This window comes from Perna viridis, chromosome 8 (genome assembly GCF_037379345.1).
Source record: "Perna viridis isolate PV_CMFRI_1.1 ecotype Kerala chromosome 8, ASM3737934v1, whole genome shotgun sequence".
Classification (NCBI taxonomy): domain Eukaryota; kingdom Metazoa; phylum Mollusca; class Bivalvia; order Mytilida; family Mytilidae; genus Perna; species Perna viridis.
In genome coordinates, this window is record NC_142452.1 from 33052533 (window position 1) to 33070021 (window position 17489).

At 33.2% G+C, this 17489-nt stretch overlaps 1 protein-coding gene across 1 annotated transcript; it reads left to right on the forward strand.

Moving 5' to 3' along the window:
- Window positions 1–180: 180 nt before the first annotated feature.
- On the forward strand, window positions 181–6373 carry LOC148610293 (uncharacterized). Its single transcript, XM_088542635.1, has 6 exons — window positions 181–310; window positions 3187–3235; window positions 3907–4124; window positions 4915–5056; window positions 5334–5500; window positions 5792–6373. Exons 1-6 carry the CDS (start codon window positions 277–279, stop codon window positions 6037–6039), a joined length of 858 nt encoding a protein of 285 aa, XP_088398761.1. The 5' UTR covers window positions 181–276; the 3' UTR covers window positions 6040–6373.
- The last annotated feature ends 11116 nt before the right edge of the window (window positions 6374–17489 follow it).

The following is a 17489-nucleotide window of genomic DNA, read 5'->3' on the forward strand; positions in this document are numbered from 1 at the left end:
ATTCTACATTTAATAGAACAGAGGGAGAATGCAAAAACAAACTTTACTTTTAATTCAATGGAGGTGTCACTCACCATTAATTGCTACTTAATCAGAATATTTTTTTCCTTTTCCACACGTCAGTAAATTCTGTATTTCCTGTATTTTATATACATGGAACAAAAAAAAAGAACAATTTTAATCAAGATAAAAAATCCATTCACCTTCATACTACAGCCAACATGTAGGACACACTGTGAGATAAGAAACCTTTTAGATATACCTTAAACTGAAATAATGGACCTTGTGATTTCTGTTGTCTTCATTTTAGGTCAGTATTTTTCATTCAAGAGAAATAATCGTTTTATTGTCATATTTTGCATTTTATAGATTTATTACATTGGACGACGCCCGTAAATTGAATGCCAGATAACAATTTTAGGCCATGCGCCATTAACAGACTTTAACATTATTGATATACCGTTTGTTTGTATTGCAATATATAGATAGAAATCATCAGCCGTAATGGAAGCGTGAGGTTTAGCGCGCGTTAAAATCATTCATTATATTTGTATATGGGCGTCCCGCCTTTTAATTATTGCCTAGAGCTTTTATCTATCAGTTCGATAATTGTGTGATTACCCAATAGTTATATTAGCAAATGTGTTCAGATTCCTCAATGAATTTCCTAACAATCTCTCTTTTATAACTTATACGAGACACATGGAAAAGAACGTGTGTTTGTTTCTGGAGTAATCAAGGAAACACATTAAGATTCTAGCGGAAATCAAAAGAATGTAATCCAGGGAAAAAAGAACAGACATGGAAAACAGACAAACGCAACAAAGAAGATAAATTAACCAAAATGATACATACAAAGTAACAATAGTAAATGAGCAACTCGTACTCAACTAAAAAAATTCTAATGTATTTTTTTTTCACGAACACGCGATTACCGGCAGTAGTTGCATGCTTGTATATACTTTATACAAGCATGACGTGTGTGTTGCTCTATATATTCTTCGATATCTTACATAAAGGTTTATTTAGTCTGCAATTAATAAAGGTGGGTCCAAAAGTTTAATTTCCTGACAACAGCACGAATGTTCTATTTCAAAATTATATATTTTGTTTAAGTTAGTCGCATCATGTGATGCCAGATCGATTTATGTATGCAACTTTTTGTGAAACCAATTGTGAAGAACTGTAAATTAAAACTATATTACCTACAGTTAAGGTTACGAATCTATTTATATTTGAGGTAAGTTCGCCACAACTTCCTTTTTAGTAAGAATACTCCGTACAGTAAACAGAAAGTAGATGAGCCAGCAACAAGGAAAGGGATGAAAAAATACAAGTTATCATGCAAATATAATTAATATACTAAATATAGCCAAGCAATCCCTCCAGTAGAAGCTTTAAGGTCTGAAGGATGTACAGGGTGATTGCAATATAAGAGTGGGAGCTAGTATAACAATAATAAATAATAAACCTATAATGATGAGTAGTTAAGACTACAAAATTAAAAAAAACAAAACAAAACAAAAACGACGGAACGGTAGTGTAACCTTTGTTTTCTTTTCCAAAAAAAAATACAAATTGATTTGAAATGATATCGGTATTTCACTTTGCTGTATATTTACGTGTTTTAATGACTAATCCATCAAAAGCAGCATTAGAACCCACAGGTACTCGAGGACAGGACCCTGTATGGCACCCCAATAGCCCCTCCCCCTCATTATCATATTTAAAACAAATATATGTATATGTATATATGGGGGCTTTGTGGGTGACATACAGTGTCCTGTCCTCAAGTACTTGTGATAGAACCCAAATAGAAACTGAACCGAGTTCTAAATCACGATTATTTACAAGAGATATTCATAACAAGTCAAAAGCCAAAGTTCTATATACAACATCGCGGTATTAAATTATTTGTTCAAGGCACTATATATATATATATATTATTGTTTGTGTGTAAATTGTTTTGTACACACAGGCGCAAATCCATTTTTGATGGTTTAATGGCATTTCAGCTATTAAGTAGCACTCCAGCTAAGAATTGTGCAAAATGTGATTCATTGTTAGAAAACCTACAGCCCCGTGCAGGTCCGGGTGTTAAAAGAATAGGCCTGCAGCAGCGCTAAGCTTGTCGTAAAAGGCGACTAAATATTGCTCAGAACTTTAGCCGGGGGCTAGGGTGCTCTGCCCACAGAGCAACTGGAATGTGTGCTCCAGGTGGTGGAATGGGGTACCCCTGGCGTGTTACATGCTGGGGTTCTCAGGCTATAATACGGAAAACCTGACCGCAAACCATAGTGGTGCACCGTGTTGGGAAAGATGCCACGTTCCTCGCACGTTAAAGAACCCTACTGTGGTATTCTCCCGGAGTAGGAACCATAGGGCTCCGCCACAGGAGGCTAAATTGCCCGACCCTACCCACCTCTCCCTATTTCCAGTGGCAGTCAAAATTTGTGGACCCAATTGTCCTTGTGTCCCATCCCCTTTTCATTTCATCATCATTTCATGTTCATTTTATCATCAATTTCATGTTCATCATCTGAATATACCTGAAATATTGCTGCTCGGACGTTAAACCCCAACAAACAAACAAACAAATAAAAGAAAACCTACATATTATTTTTTATATTTTGTTTAAATTGCCATAGTAAACAGAAATTAACATTCGGTTTTTCATATAACCTGTGCTCTTAGGTGATAAAAAATATATAGAATGCACTGTAGATTTCAAAATTAAGGGAAATAACTCTGTAAATGACACTCAAATACAAGAGAATCTATAGGATTTTCAATATTTGTTATCTCCTAAGAGCAGGCAGATTTGAATGAATATACACATTTCATAATATAGACCCATAAAACAACTTAATTACAAAAATAAAAATATGTAATCTTTTTGGGGTGTATCACATTTTTCAGATTTTGCATGATTCTTACAAAGACTAATACCTCAAAATCTGATTAAAATATACGATCTGACATATGCAAAGTCAAGTTTTTTATGGAGGGTAGCGTAATTAAAAATTTAATTTTAATTAGATTGCGCTATTCATGTTGAATTTCAAGAAAAAAAAAGAACAAACTGAATCATATTTTGCTTTTGATTTTTGCTCTTATTGTAACAGTTACTTGCATGAGTTAAACACATATTTGTTAATTATAGCCTTATTATTTTGTTGTCAACAGTATTTACGGCAGTATGCGAGGGCGGCAGATCCTTGAAAGACCGGAAGATGTGAGTTGAAATTAAAAAAAAAGTAAAATAAACATTGCCGTTGATAATTACAATGTACGACGATCAGTGAAGTTGGAAAACGAAGGAGAATTGAAATTAGTAATGTGACTTAAGTTGTAGATATGGTTTTCAAATAAAAAATGGATTGTCATCTGAGTTGTGGGTACTAGTACTTTGATACGAATACGAGAGGTGGACTTATATGCACATTTAAAACACTAACAAAAAGACCATTTTTTTAATTTTTTTTATTTGTTAGCATGTACTATAGTCCCAATAAACCAATAAAAACAACAAAAACGAAACGAAAGGCATCGTTTCGGTACTTTATAATTTTAGATTTATTTAAAGAAACCCTCTACCAGAAAACTCCATAGAAAAAAAAACAAATAATGCACCTTGTATCACCAGCAGAGGCAGATCCCGAGATTCCCAAAAGAGGGGATCTCCTAACTGGCCTAAGAGGGAACCGTCTCTGTCATGGCTTAGTGATTTCTTATATAATCAACTATTTTTTTTTTTTCGACGTAAGGAGGGCTGGGGCTGGAGCACCCTTGCATCCGCCTATGCCCCTAGCATGGAACAAGCTTTACCCGTTCTCTCTTGTGGAGAATGACCAATATATCCACGTTAGTATACTTTTAATAGTGTACTAATATTTTTTTTTCCAGAGAAGAACTATTCGGGTTCCAAGATGTCATGGCTCACTTATCAGAAGGCTATAAAGTTTCTTTCTTTATGTCTGGAACAGACTGCAATGATCCGTCCTCCCTGCCAGGAGATTTCCACGAGCCATTTGGTGGGAACATAAATTTCTACTTCCAGTATAAACAAAATGGCATCTTGACTGCGCAATTCACTATGTCAAAGTTTGAACGGAACTCTTCAGGTAATTTACCTGACACAAATATCGAGAACAATAGAATTCGTTTTAATTTGTTTTTAAAAATGTCAGTACACGTGTAAAGAGTACCTACCAATAAATTCATTGGGATTACACGAATTTAACAAGAAATTAATGTTGTTGTTGGGTAAAAGAGTAATCAAGGGAACCAAGATTCTAACGGAAATCAAAAGAATGTAATCCAGGGACAAAGACCAGGCATGGAAAACAGACACAGTAAAGAACATAAAGTAACTAAAATAATACATACAAAGTAACAAAAGTAAATGAGCAACTCGGACTCCACTAAAAACTGGGAGCATGGACTAGGTGCTCCGGTAGAGTATACGTTATTTGTTTTTCTAGAAATACCCGCCGCGTTGCTCATAAAAAGTCAAGCCCGGGGTAGAAGAAAGAGGAAAGGAAAACTATGACACGTTAAACAAATCGGTTTTCATGGCGCAGATAGATAAAACGTTACGATCCACTAGTTATGATGACGACCAAAAAAACTAAATTCACGTCACACAATTTTGACAGCTTAAAATGCCCCTTAAGGCTCGATTAAAACGAATTTCACGTAGTCCGTTAGACTTTTTTTGCTCGAATCAAACAAAACACGTGTGAAATTCGTGTTCAAACAATAGGAAAAGTTGCCTGTGTATTTTTTGCCCGTCCACTGCATGGCAAACGTAAGGAGAACGAATTAAAGCTCACCATAAGACATGCATTCTTTACCAGATTTTTTCTTAGGTTGGTTTATATTCAGATGAAATTATTTGTTTTGTTTATCTAGGTAATTTAGTGACAATATTACGACAGGCCTTTCTGACAGAGCAAGATGAAGCCCACTGGATGGTTTCCGTTTTATCAGCTGATAAGTCCAAAGCACTTTCTACGTGGTCTTTTACATGTCAATTCGGAAACAATACAAGAAAGTACGCATTGGTGTATATTATGTACATATATATCTCAATGGTCCTTAAGTTCCTAATCACCAAGAGACTGTTTTCTCCCTTATTACCATATTGGTTATTGGTTGCATATTTTCTGTTTAACAAAGCGAATATTTGTAAAATCTTTCAACCAAGCCCTAAGCCTCTTTAAGCCTAATAAAAATTTCTTGGAGAAGTCTAGAAAAAAATATAAAAAAAACTATATGCTGCATCTGCCTTTACTTTTGAAATATAATGTTACTACTTTTCTTTGTTGTAGCAATGTTTTACGTTTCTATGCTGATGAAACCAGTCCACCAGAACAACTTCATTCTGTCGCTGATGTCAAAGCAGCATTAGTTTCCGGGAAGCAGATTCACTACAGTGCCATGCTGTTTTTATGTTCCGGTGACGCTCCATGGGAAGCAGCTGGCGGTCACATTAAAGGTAAAATACATTAAGAGAAAACTAATATTGGTAAATATTATCCTTAGTACCAGTAAGATTTAAGCTAGGCATACATAAATAATTATTGAAAGATCGACATAAAAGAAAAAAAAAATCAGCTTTTGTACACTTGTTAATTCACCGGAACTTTAGTTCAGGTTAAATTGTGATGTTGGTGCTAATTGTTATGGTTATTGCTGATATAATTGTTGTTGTAAAATATTTGATTCACATTTTCTACGCTCTGTTGGATGAGTATTAATCCAAAAATATTTTTATTCTTAATTGCAGATTTTGACATCGTTTCTGAAAACTCTCAAACTCTTGTTAAATCAACCCTTAACGCACTGGTTCGTGATACTGCAGCAATACAATCCGAGTATATTGTGGTAACTAGCACTCTCCATGACAACAGGGTTGTAAATTTCGAAATTAGTGACAACGAGGCTTTGACCTTCAAATCAATGTACGAAGGACAAAAGTCGTGTTACATGCAAACAACAATGCCAGGCGGAACAGTAAATTACTACATAGTTTGAAAAAAGGGTCAAAATTGCTATATTTTACATAGATATATTTGGTTATTAGATTCATTTTATTCAAGCATCTAAAACAGCTGACGATGAGGGGTCTTTAAAAAAATGGCATTGCAAAAGACTCCTAAAGTCTACTAGAAAATTGCATATTTCATTTAGTTGACATGGAAACCATAAACCTAAATAAAAGCCTTTAGAAAAGGCTGAAATGTAGCACGGTTTGTCCTTGAATATTCATCTATGAAATTTTAATTCAATCCAGTCTGAAAGGAAAAGGCAGTATATAAATTCAGACAGTGATCTTAAGCATTATTTGAATAAAGAACATTTTCTTTTCTCAATTTTTTTTCCTAAGGCATGATATTTTACCATTTTGTTAGGAAATCTCACTTTCATAACGCCTTTACTTACTACAAACGTGCATAGTTCAGAGGCAGAAATCTTAAATATCTAACTATTGATTTTCTATCTAAGAGTACAATTATTTGAATATAATCCTAAACAAAATTCACATTAAAATTTCTGAATATGATACTTTTAGATACCTAAACAAAAATTTAAAATATCAAACGTATGGAAATATAATATATTTCCTTTTCCTAACTTGTCAGTTTCAAAATGTCAAGAGAATGATATTTTGAAAATTTGATTTGTTACATTGACAAATGAAAATCTATTTTGTATAATAACGAGTAATAATTTAATTTCAGAAGTCACAAGCTTTCTAATTGGATAACATTTTTTGTCAATTTCTCATAGACCAAATATTGTTATATGACTGTGACGCCATCTACCTTCTTTTTTGGTGACATACTAGTTGAATTTTAATACCACAATTAAATTATAGGGAATGACTGCCACATTTTTGTTGGTCTATTTGAAAGTGTTTTTGTTTTGATGATAAAATATATTAGTGATGTTTTTAAAACAACTACAAAAATGTATTGTTATTTGTATTAGAAACATACACGGTATCAGATGAAAGGAATGGCTCAGAAATCTTTCATATTTCAAGGTTTTAGATAAAAATATCAAATTTGCACTTTTCTTTTCCTCGTTTTTCTACCCCGGACTTGACTTTTTATGAGCAACTCGGTGGGTGTTTCTAGAAAAACAGAGGATGCTTACCATACCGGTGCACATGGTCCATGCTCCCAGTTTTTAGTGGAGTCCGAGTTGCTCATTTGCTTTTGTTACTTTGTATGTATGATTTTAGTTACTTTATGTTCTTTGTTGTGTATGTCTGTTTTCCATGTCTGGTCTTTGTCTCTGGATTACATTCTTTTGGTTACCGCTATAACCTTGGTTCCCTTGATTACTCTTTAAAGGATTATTCATTTTATTAACTTAAGTTCATCATATTTATGGCTATTTGACTAACACAAATAAAACATTTCCATAATCGAATGAAATTAATATATTGATGACTTATTGGATTACCTTAAATATCACTTAGTATAGGTGACAAGAGTTTACTTAAGTATCTACTTTTTAGTTTTTTTAGTCTCAATATTTGTGGCTCAGATTGATTGATTGATTGATTGATTGTTGGGGTTTAACGCCCGAGCAGCAATATTTCAGCTATATTCAGGTGATGAACATGAAGTGGATGATAATATGAACATGAAATGATAATGAAACGAAAAATGGGATGGGACACAAGGACAATGGGGTCGACAAACCTTGATTACCACTGAAAATAGGGAGAGGTGGGTAGGGTCGGTCAATTTAGCCTCCTGTGGCGGAGTCCTGTGGTTCCTACTCCGGGAGAATGCCACAGTAGGGTTCTTTAATGTGCGAGGAACGTGGCATCTTTCCCAACACGGTGCACCACTATGGTTTGCGGTCAGGTTTTCCGTATTAAAACCTGACAACCCCAGCATGTAACACGACGTCATGGCATATAAAAACTGAGAACATACGAATAAAACAAACTTAGCTAAATCAGTTCGAGACAGAATGATTGATTTCGAGAAGAATATTTTATGCAAACAATGATGTATTGTTTGTTTTCCTTAATTGTGTAAGGTGAAATCTAAATGATTTATTTTTACTAAAAATAACTAAATTACCACATGACACATATTTTCAAAATAGTCTAGAAATAGCACAAAAGGCCACATTAGGTTTGCATGTTTTTGTAAACAGTTAAATGAAGGTACTTTCCTTGTTTCCTTATTTCAAGAAATGATCAATTGTCAGTGAAACATTTTTGACCGTCGAGATAATGCTATCAATGGAAAAGATTTCACCACTCAAATTTATTGGAAAACAAATGAAAAAAACCTGTTAGTTTGAAGGACGACCAATTTGATTTTGCAGGAGAACAGGTGGGCTTGGAAAACATTTAAAACAAATATTTGGACTCAGATTTTTATTAAAAATAACTATGCCCGGGGACTGTGTAAACGCGTTGATGCTTCACACCATCCGTGAGAGACCCCAAACGAACGCCAAGGACGTTATGAAACACCTCAAACCGGGTCTATCGGTATTGAGTATAACTTAACACGAACACGAAAATTAAATCAAGCATGCGAACAGTCAGCTGATTGTCAGCGTCACTCATATCGTGCAAATTTCTTGGCTAACACTGTGTTAGTAAAGATTTTTGGGGATTCTAGTTGTTTATATCTATTAAGACAGTTCAATTATCTCCTAGAAGCAATGAATTTCTAGCTTTATAATGAACGAAATGAAGGATGTAACGGATATACAAAAAGTGCTATCATTTTCAACTTTATTGTTATAGTGTTATTTAAATATTTTGGTCTTGAAGATGGCGAAAAACATATTTTGATAATTTCAGATCACTCTGATCCCAATAATATGCGTTGACATTTATTGATATAGATTATTTGATTCGTTATATTCAAAAACATTAATATTATTCGTTAATATTCTGATCCGAAGAATATTCCAAGTCCTCCCTTAACAAATTACAACATGGGTCAAAGTGTCAAACATTCACGTTAAACGCAAGTCTTTTGAATTGTCAATATATTCATATCTTCTAAATGACAAATAACAAAATAAACAAACAAATAAACAAAACGAACAAAAAAGAAAAAAAAACCCAAACAAACAAAACAAAACAAAACAAAAAATAAAATATAACAATCACCAATTTTGAATATTTCAAAGTCAAAAAGTAATCAAGGGAACCAAGATTATTGCGGTAATCAAAAGAATGCAATCCAGGGACAAAGACCAGACTTGGAAAACAGATATACACAACAAATAACAGAAAGTAACCAAAATCATACATACATATTAACAAAAGCAAATGAGCAACTCGGACTCCACTAAAAACTGCGAGCATGGGCCAGGTGCACCGGTAGGGTAAGCGTCCTCTGCTTTTCTAGAAACACCCACCGAGTTGCCCATAAAAAGTCAAGTCCGGTGTAGAAAAACGAGGGAAGGAAGACTATGACATGTTGAATAAAAGTTTTCATGGTGCAGATGGATATACAATATCGATCCACGAGTTCATGATGACGACCATAAAATTTCTGTAGTGATGACTTCAATTTTGTAACCCTGTTCCAGAAGCCCATTTGTAAGAGTTCTAGCGCAATACATAAAGTCTGCGTAGTTTCGGCAAGCTATGGCATAACGTATGAGTTGTGATATGAACACTCCATACGCAGGTGCTTAAGGGATGTTGCAACAGATGAAAGGAAAGTTGACAATTCTGAATGAAAAATCATCACGTTTGTCGTAAAGTGTGGTCAGTAGTTTTCCTTTACCATCGATTTCTAAGTGTAGGTCAAGATATAAGGCTGAACTCACATTGTCTGTAGTATCCTTTATCTCAAGTTCTTAAGGTAGATGCGATGCATCAAATCCCCGAAATTAGGATTGTTTAAAGATAATACGTCATCTATATAGCGGAAACTGATTCTTTCTTTCGGATCAGATCAGCTATGAAGTCAGCCTGATAAGAGTGAAGGAATAGGTCAGCAAGTAAAGGAGCACAATTTTTCCCATTGGAATGCCGACCGTTTGTTGAAAAACACGTCCACCACACTGGACAAATATGTTGTCAATTAAAAATTCCAGCATTTTGTAAACATCTTTCTCTGTATATTTGGAAGATTATTTATTATTATTCCTTACAAAGTATGAGGAATCTTTACCAAGAACTATATATTTGTATCTAGATGTACCAATTTTTTTTTAAAAACAACGATGTAACCTTTTAAGTCGGGATTTTAACTGAGTATGGGGAATAGAAGTATACAGTGTTGAAAAATCATAGGTTTTATTGATATTATATTCAGAAAATAGTCTTGAACTGATTGTCTCCAAAAGATCTTTCGAATTTTTCAGTATCCACATTGAATTAATACCACTACGGAAGTAACAAGTATTGTGGTAGGATTGCAGACCCTCTTCTTTGACAGTTGGGAGTATAGAAGTTAAAAGTTTTGAAAGATGTTTGGTGGTACATTTTGCAGATCCAGCTGTGAAACGTTGTTTGTATGCGGAGTTTAGGAATCCAGTACATAGACGGTAAATCACAATCATCGTCCTTGGTAGAGAGACCAAAAGAGGATAGCACAGATTTATGGTTTTCCATAATCTCTTCTTTGGAGAGTGTGGTAGCAGTATAGGTCTTATCACTGCTATTATTTTCTACGTCTACCTCTGATAATAAACATTGGACGTAAAACGTTTCGCAGACAAAAACAATGTTGTTTTGTGCTTTGTCTGCTGGTACGACAACATATTTGTCATGTAGACAATGTTTTTGCTACATCGGGGACTTTGAAAACTGATGTAGCCTTGGCACTCATTGACCTACTTAAAACTTTCATTCGTTTTAAATTTAAAGACCTCATGGCCTTTAACCGCTCTGACAGAGAATCAATGTCTTTTTGCTCTCGTTTTATCCATTTTCTTGCAACTTTAAAGTTATAATTCCAATTTATGGAGAGTGATTCACGGTACTTGGGACCTCTGAAAAGGATATTACGCAGAGATTCGTTTTCGATGATGGTAAAGGTTGTATTAGATTATGATACATAATGGCTAACTTTTGAAAAAATGTGCATGTATCATTCATTGAAAAGTAGAAAATTGGAAAAAGTTGGAAGTTTGTAAAATATTATTTCTTCATAGCATGCTTATTGTCTGTTGAAAAATAACTACCCTCAATATACGAAGTCTTCTTACCTTTATTAAAATAATCAATGCAAAAATGTTGCATTTATTGGAAACTTAAGTATAATTTTGAAAGAGTAATCGAGGGCACCAAGGTTATAGCAATAATCAAAAGAAGGCAATCCAGGGACAAAGACCAGACATGGAAAACAGACACACACAACAAAGAACATAAAGCAACTAAAATCATACATACAAAGCAACAAAAGTAAATGAGCAACTCGGACTCCTCTAAAAACTGGGAGCATGGACCAGGTGTACCGTAAAACGTAAACGTAAAATGAAGGGAGTTTTGTGTAGCCTGAATTTAGGCCCAAATACACAAGTAGTTATGTACATAAAAAAACTATTATTGATAACATTTTAAAGGTATAATATTATCTAACTATATGGTATAAATAAAATAAGTAAAATACTCCATTTTAAGAAGGTACATTACATTCTTTGATTTCAAAGAGAATGACTCATTATACTTTGAATATGTCCAGTGAAGAAAAATCTAGAATTTGAGACAAAACTGCAGATCTAACTATGAACATATTGAGCTGTTTTTGTACATTATTCCCCTGGCTTATACTTCGTTTGATTTACTGTACATGAGCAGGACATATTTAAAATATTTAAAAGCATACAGGGAAAACGCTAAAAGTGCATAAATTGCTTTTAAATCGTGAAATTGTGAATTTTGTTGAAATTAAGATATTTGACAACCTTTTTTTTATTTTCCTTTCTTAATCTTAGCAAATTTAAACTCATTTGAAACTCCTTACTACGTTGTATAGGGTATGAAAATTTCGTCATGTGACCCCGTGATTTTACGAGATATATATGTTCATAGTCTACTATTCAAAAGCATCGAGATTTGTCTTTTCGAGTTTAGTGTTAAGGGCAAAAATCTTTCTGTGTAAAAAAAACCCGATAAAAATGACAAATAACTCTTTCTACATAATAAATATAGTACGAAAAAAAAATAAACTAGAAGATTTTGCATTGTTATACAGCGTTTCGAGTATCCGGAAGTACTTCGGTTTTCAATACGTTCTACATCTGAAATTCCGGTAAAGAAAGTGAAACTAGAACCAGACTTACATACCCTAATGCAAATTTTTTATTACGACTTTTCCCACCTTCTCACCGTTTGTAATTTGGCGAAGAAATGTAATATGATTCTGTAGTAAAATTTAAATTTGGAAAAATGAATGATATCGCGAGAATTCCGATCGATGAAATATGCCATCAAAATAGGACAGCCACACAATGAAACCCTATTTATGCATTGCAAATATTTACTTAAAATTTAAAAGAAAAACGAAATAGCAAACTAAAGACAAAATCTAGAAAATAAAAGAAAGACGAAAAAACAAAACAAAACAAAAATAAATAAATAAATAAACTGAATAAAAATAAAAAATAAAATTACAAATGTCAACAAATAACAAAAACGAATAATTACAGCTCTGATGAAGTACTTCTCTGTCCATGGATTTGTATTGATTTACAAATTGTGAAGTTAATATATTTTAGTTACATTTTCTGACTTTGTTAACGAGATTAGAATATTACAATTTTCGATATAACAATATACCTCTTTCATTCATATTGCTTGCTAACAGGATCTCCATTATGACGTTAATGATCTGGTATAGCTTAAGGTGAAAAGCTCAGTTTTTGGTCTATATATGCAAACACAGTCCCAAACAAGTTTATTTTCAATCTATGTGCAGGAAACAAAACCTCCACGTCAGGCAATTATTTATTGATGGCAGGTTTCAATATTAATGAAAAAATCTTTCAGTTCAAAAAGGTTTTTCATAATAAGGTGGAAAATATAGGTAGTAATTTTGTATTTCTGTTTGAGTTTAAAACTACAGATCTCTTCAAATATTCCATTAAAAAACATAATTACTGTGTACTTTTTTCATGGGTACTAATTTTCGTGGTTTAGGGACAAAAATAATCAGTTCGTGGATTCTTGAATACATGGAATTGACAACTGAATAGAAAAAGATACTTTTTGTGTGGAACCACATTTCGTGATTCACCAAACCCATGAAATACACGCAAATTGGTACCCCACAAACAATGATATTTTCACAGTAATAGAACATAAACAGAACTCATTTGATAGTAAGTTTCAGAAGTTATGGTTCTATGCAAGTGCAGGTCTTATCTTTGTTTCTTTTGTAGAGAAGGGAAAACACAATTAGTTCTGAAGATACCAGTGGGACACATACTTGCCTCGTGTAACGTGTTATCTTATCAGTTTTCATTCTTTGCTTCTTGGCTGTTTTCTTTTCCTTTCAACGAATTCTTTTATTAATATGATTTATCAAAAGAAAAAACAAATGTTTTAAACAATAGCTGTGTTATACATAAATCTATGTTCTGAATGTATTTTGACATCCTAGATACATTACTTGTATAAATAATCATTTTTTATTATATTATTCTGAAATGTGTTAGAACTCCGTTCTAATCATGTGTTCAAGAGAGTAATAGTTTAGCGCATTTTTACGTGTTTGCATTTTAACAATGTAAAAGACATTTGACCGCATAAAAAATGACATTTGAGTAAACTAAATTATTTACCTTTCAGACTTAAATAGACGGTAAACTAAATGAAATTGTAAAGTTACTGAATGAACACAATACATGTAGAAATAAATGTATAAATATTTGATGAACTGGTGATATATTATTATAAAAATAAAATAAATTAGATTATCAATATTGAATTGCTGCCGTCATTGTATACAAAAATAAAAATAATAACAAGGTTACGATAAAGACGTTAATGGTTAATAATGAATTTATAAATAAATTTGTCGCTTATATCGTCGTCTTAAGTCCCCTCTATTAAATAACTAAACACGGATTAATTGTTGGTAGTAAGCTACAGTCCGGGATATTTGAATGAAACTTGACAGTGCCCAAATGTCTATTTTCACCATCAAAACTGGACCGAATGTAAAATTTTGTTGCGCAAAAATGCCATTCAAAAAGCCCCCTGACATGTTGATTACCATGTACCATATACTGCGCAAAGCAGAAACATTTTTTATACCATTTAAGGGTGTACTTAACATCGTCTCTAAAATTCATTTGGCACGTTTAAATTTCTTGAAATTTGATTCAGTGTTTAACTTTGATAAAAGAAGCGAACCATATAAATTTCAAGCAATTTTAACCTCATAATTTCAGAGTCCGGATTGCTCATTTGCTTTTGTTGCTTTGTATGTATGATTTTGGTTGCTTTGTGTTCTTTGTTGTTTATGCCTGTTTTCCATGTCTGGTGTTTGTCCCTTGATTGCATTCTTTTGATTACCGCTATAACCTTGGTTCCCTTGATTACTCTTTCAATAAACATATAGTAGTTTCATCAACAAATATTTTGATCACGAAGATGCTTTGAGTCTGATATCAGAATATTGCACAATAAAAAACGTTTTGTAGATTTTTACATAGATTCTTCTTTAAGGTGCTGTGTACCCCTAAGCACGTGTTTTGTGTTTCGTCGTCATGTGAATCGCAACCTTGCATGGTGAGAGTTATATGTACTGCGCAGATTTTCCCAGTCGTCCTAGCTACCGTATAACGGGTTATTTGAGCAATTTTTAAGCAAGAAAAGGTTTTGTTGATGATTAGTGGTGCACTAAGTACCTTTGTCAAGAGTTAACATTTTGTGGAGTTTATTTTTGCCAAATTACATCAAAATTAGCACTATGCAAAAACAATCCACCATGCGGTATATAGCCTAAGACGAATCCCAAATGGAGGACGTATCCCGTCCAAAAGGATGACTTAGATTTCTGTATCTTTTTGTCTGAAAGAATCTTTTGGTAGGCTGGGACATTTTGTCTGAAGGAACCCATTGTAAGACTCTTGTCTGAAAGGACCTCCTTGTTACACTTAGGTATTTTAATTTGAAGGAATCCCCTAGGTTATCTTTTTTCTTCAGTCTAACTAGAACTTTCTAAATAATTCAAGTTCTCATAAATGAAACCATTTGTGCGATTGTTATCTTCGCATCTAGATCACGATACGCATAAATAACAACATATCAACAACTTTTACAGAACATTTCTGCAACAATCCCAATTAAATAGCATCATGAAATGCCGATATCAAGTGCTAGGATCACGTATTTTTATTTTTTAAATATTTCATCGTGGGAATTTATTGCATGAGATAGCTTACTTGCAGGATTTTTTGTGAAATGTTGTCGCCCTAATTGTTTTAGTGACAATAGGACAGACATTGCACATTGATATGACTTGAACAGCCGATACTGTAATGCATTGAGAAAAGAAACCAATAAATGTTTTGTATACAGTTCCTTAGCCCATTTGCATACACTTTCAATTAGTCCATGAACATTCACAATCTATCATATGGTGCACTTTTATTACATAAATTAGCAGATTAACGGAAACAATCTACACTTACAAATACAAATCTTTATTTTCAAAACTACAAACAAGTGCTAATGTCTGATGAAGATTGCCCCCTTCTCTTCCATTTTCCGTCATTACCCAACGTGTTCCGTTTGACGCTAAGCAAAGTGGCAAAACAAATGAACACATTTCGGTATATAAAACAGGGTCATATCATTTCTTTTGATGAGATATTTGACTGACGTCACAATGAGCTATACATCCACTGTTCTTCCTTCTGTCTTGTAAAGGAAGTTAATAGCTGGTCTACTATAAACAGAGGCTTCTGCCAAGTAGTACCTAATAATGTTTCGCATCCGTTTCAAGCACATTCTGTTTTGTAGTGCACTATAGGTGCAGTTAACCTCAGGATGTTTCCTCCTTTGTCGCGTCCTGACTATGCGAAAGGCTAAAACATAAAAAATGCCATTTTAATCTATTTGGTAATTTTATATGATTATAAGAAAAATAATAAGAAATTCCAATGGATTTCTTTCAAAAAGGAAACAGACATACCAGTGGCTGATCTAAGGGCAATCCAGGCTTTTGATTTTTATTGTTGGAGTATTGTGTCAATTTAGTGGAAAGAGATGAGTAAATGAAAGGTTGGAACACCCTTTTAAATTATAGAATGGACGCCACCTTTTACGAATTTGCAGACCCACACTTCTGCTTGTATACTGAATTTTAATTTTGATGTTTATACTAAATAAATACATGTACATGTAAGATAGTTTAAAAAATGAAATATTTTGAAATAAATGAAGAATATTTAAATTGATTCAAACCAAAAGAAAACACAAATTTGTAGAATAACATGATTATTCCTATCAAGATGCACCTCTTAGTAGCCAGTAATTAAAAAGAACTTGTTTATGAGCTTTAAGGTTTAGTCTAAAGAAATATTTCACTAAAGAAGAGTACGCGACTAAGTAGATAATACATAATTATTTCGGTTGTTGTAAACACTGGCTTTAAATAATTTGATTTTTAACTCTTTGTCTTTAAGATAGGCAGTTAAGGTTATATAATAAGTTTATCGATTAACATAGATTTGTCCATTTTGTGGTCTTCAGAACATGTAAAAACGTGCCATAATTTCTTATCAGAATTTCGTGTAAAGAAATATATAAACTCGCTTCAAGGTGAAAATAAATATCAATAAAGTTGCTTGTGTGCCACCTTTCATGATTTATTTGCTGTTCTTTGTCCGAGTATCAGTGAAGTTTAAAGAAAAGACGGGATTCTTATCGAGTTTAACAAGCAACCATAAAAAAAATTGTGCAAACACCATTCGTTTCAATTACACTGGAGTTCAAGAGTTCAACAATGAACACGATATGGTTTCGCTTTATCAAAATACGGCTTATAATGTATTTGGACCCAGAAAAACTCTTAAGGAATCACAAAGGGAAATATCTCCTGTCTTGCCCATCCATCAACAATCATTAAAGTTCAAGGTCGTACACACGTCTACTTGCGTTATTGGACACATTTTGAAATCAGAAGTAATTCGCTGTTTTTTTTATTTCTGATTGACCAAATTTTGTTTTGTGACTGACGTTATCAAACCATTTCTGATGATCTACTCGTTAAATTTGAGTACTGAAATTGAATTGAAATTACTTATATAAATATGTCTGAAATAACTTCAATGCCCGTTGATGCGGTGGCACAAAACTAAACATACAATATAAAACTGTTAAAAAAAAATTCATTGATATATATCGACAATTTTATACAAGCTTAAGTCGACATTTGAAGTTTCTGAACATTAACGGACGTAATCGGTATAGTTTTGCTTTTTACCTTCCGACCTTTAAGAAATTGCGTGGCATGTGTTATTTTCCTGAA

Coding starts and splice junctions, on each gene's coding strand:
- LOC148610293 (XM_088542635.1), top strand. CDS start 277: ATGGACCTTGTGATTTCTGTTGTCTTCATTTTAG. Junction 311..3,186: donor TTCTGTTGTCTTCATTTTAG/GTCAGTATTTTT, acceptor TGTTGTCAACAG/TATTTACGGCAGTATGCGAG. Junction 3,236..3,906: donor TCCTTGAAAGACCGGAAGAT/GTGAGTTGAAAT, acceptor TTTTTTTTCCAG/AGAAGAACTATTCGGGTTCC.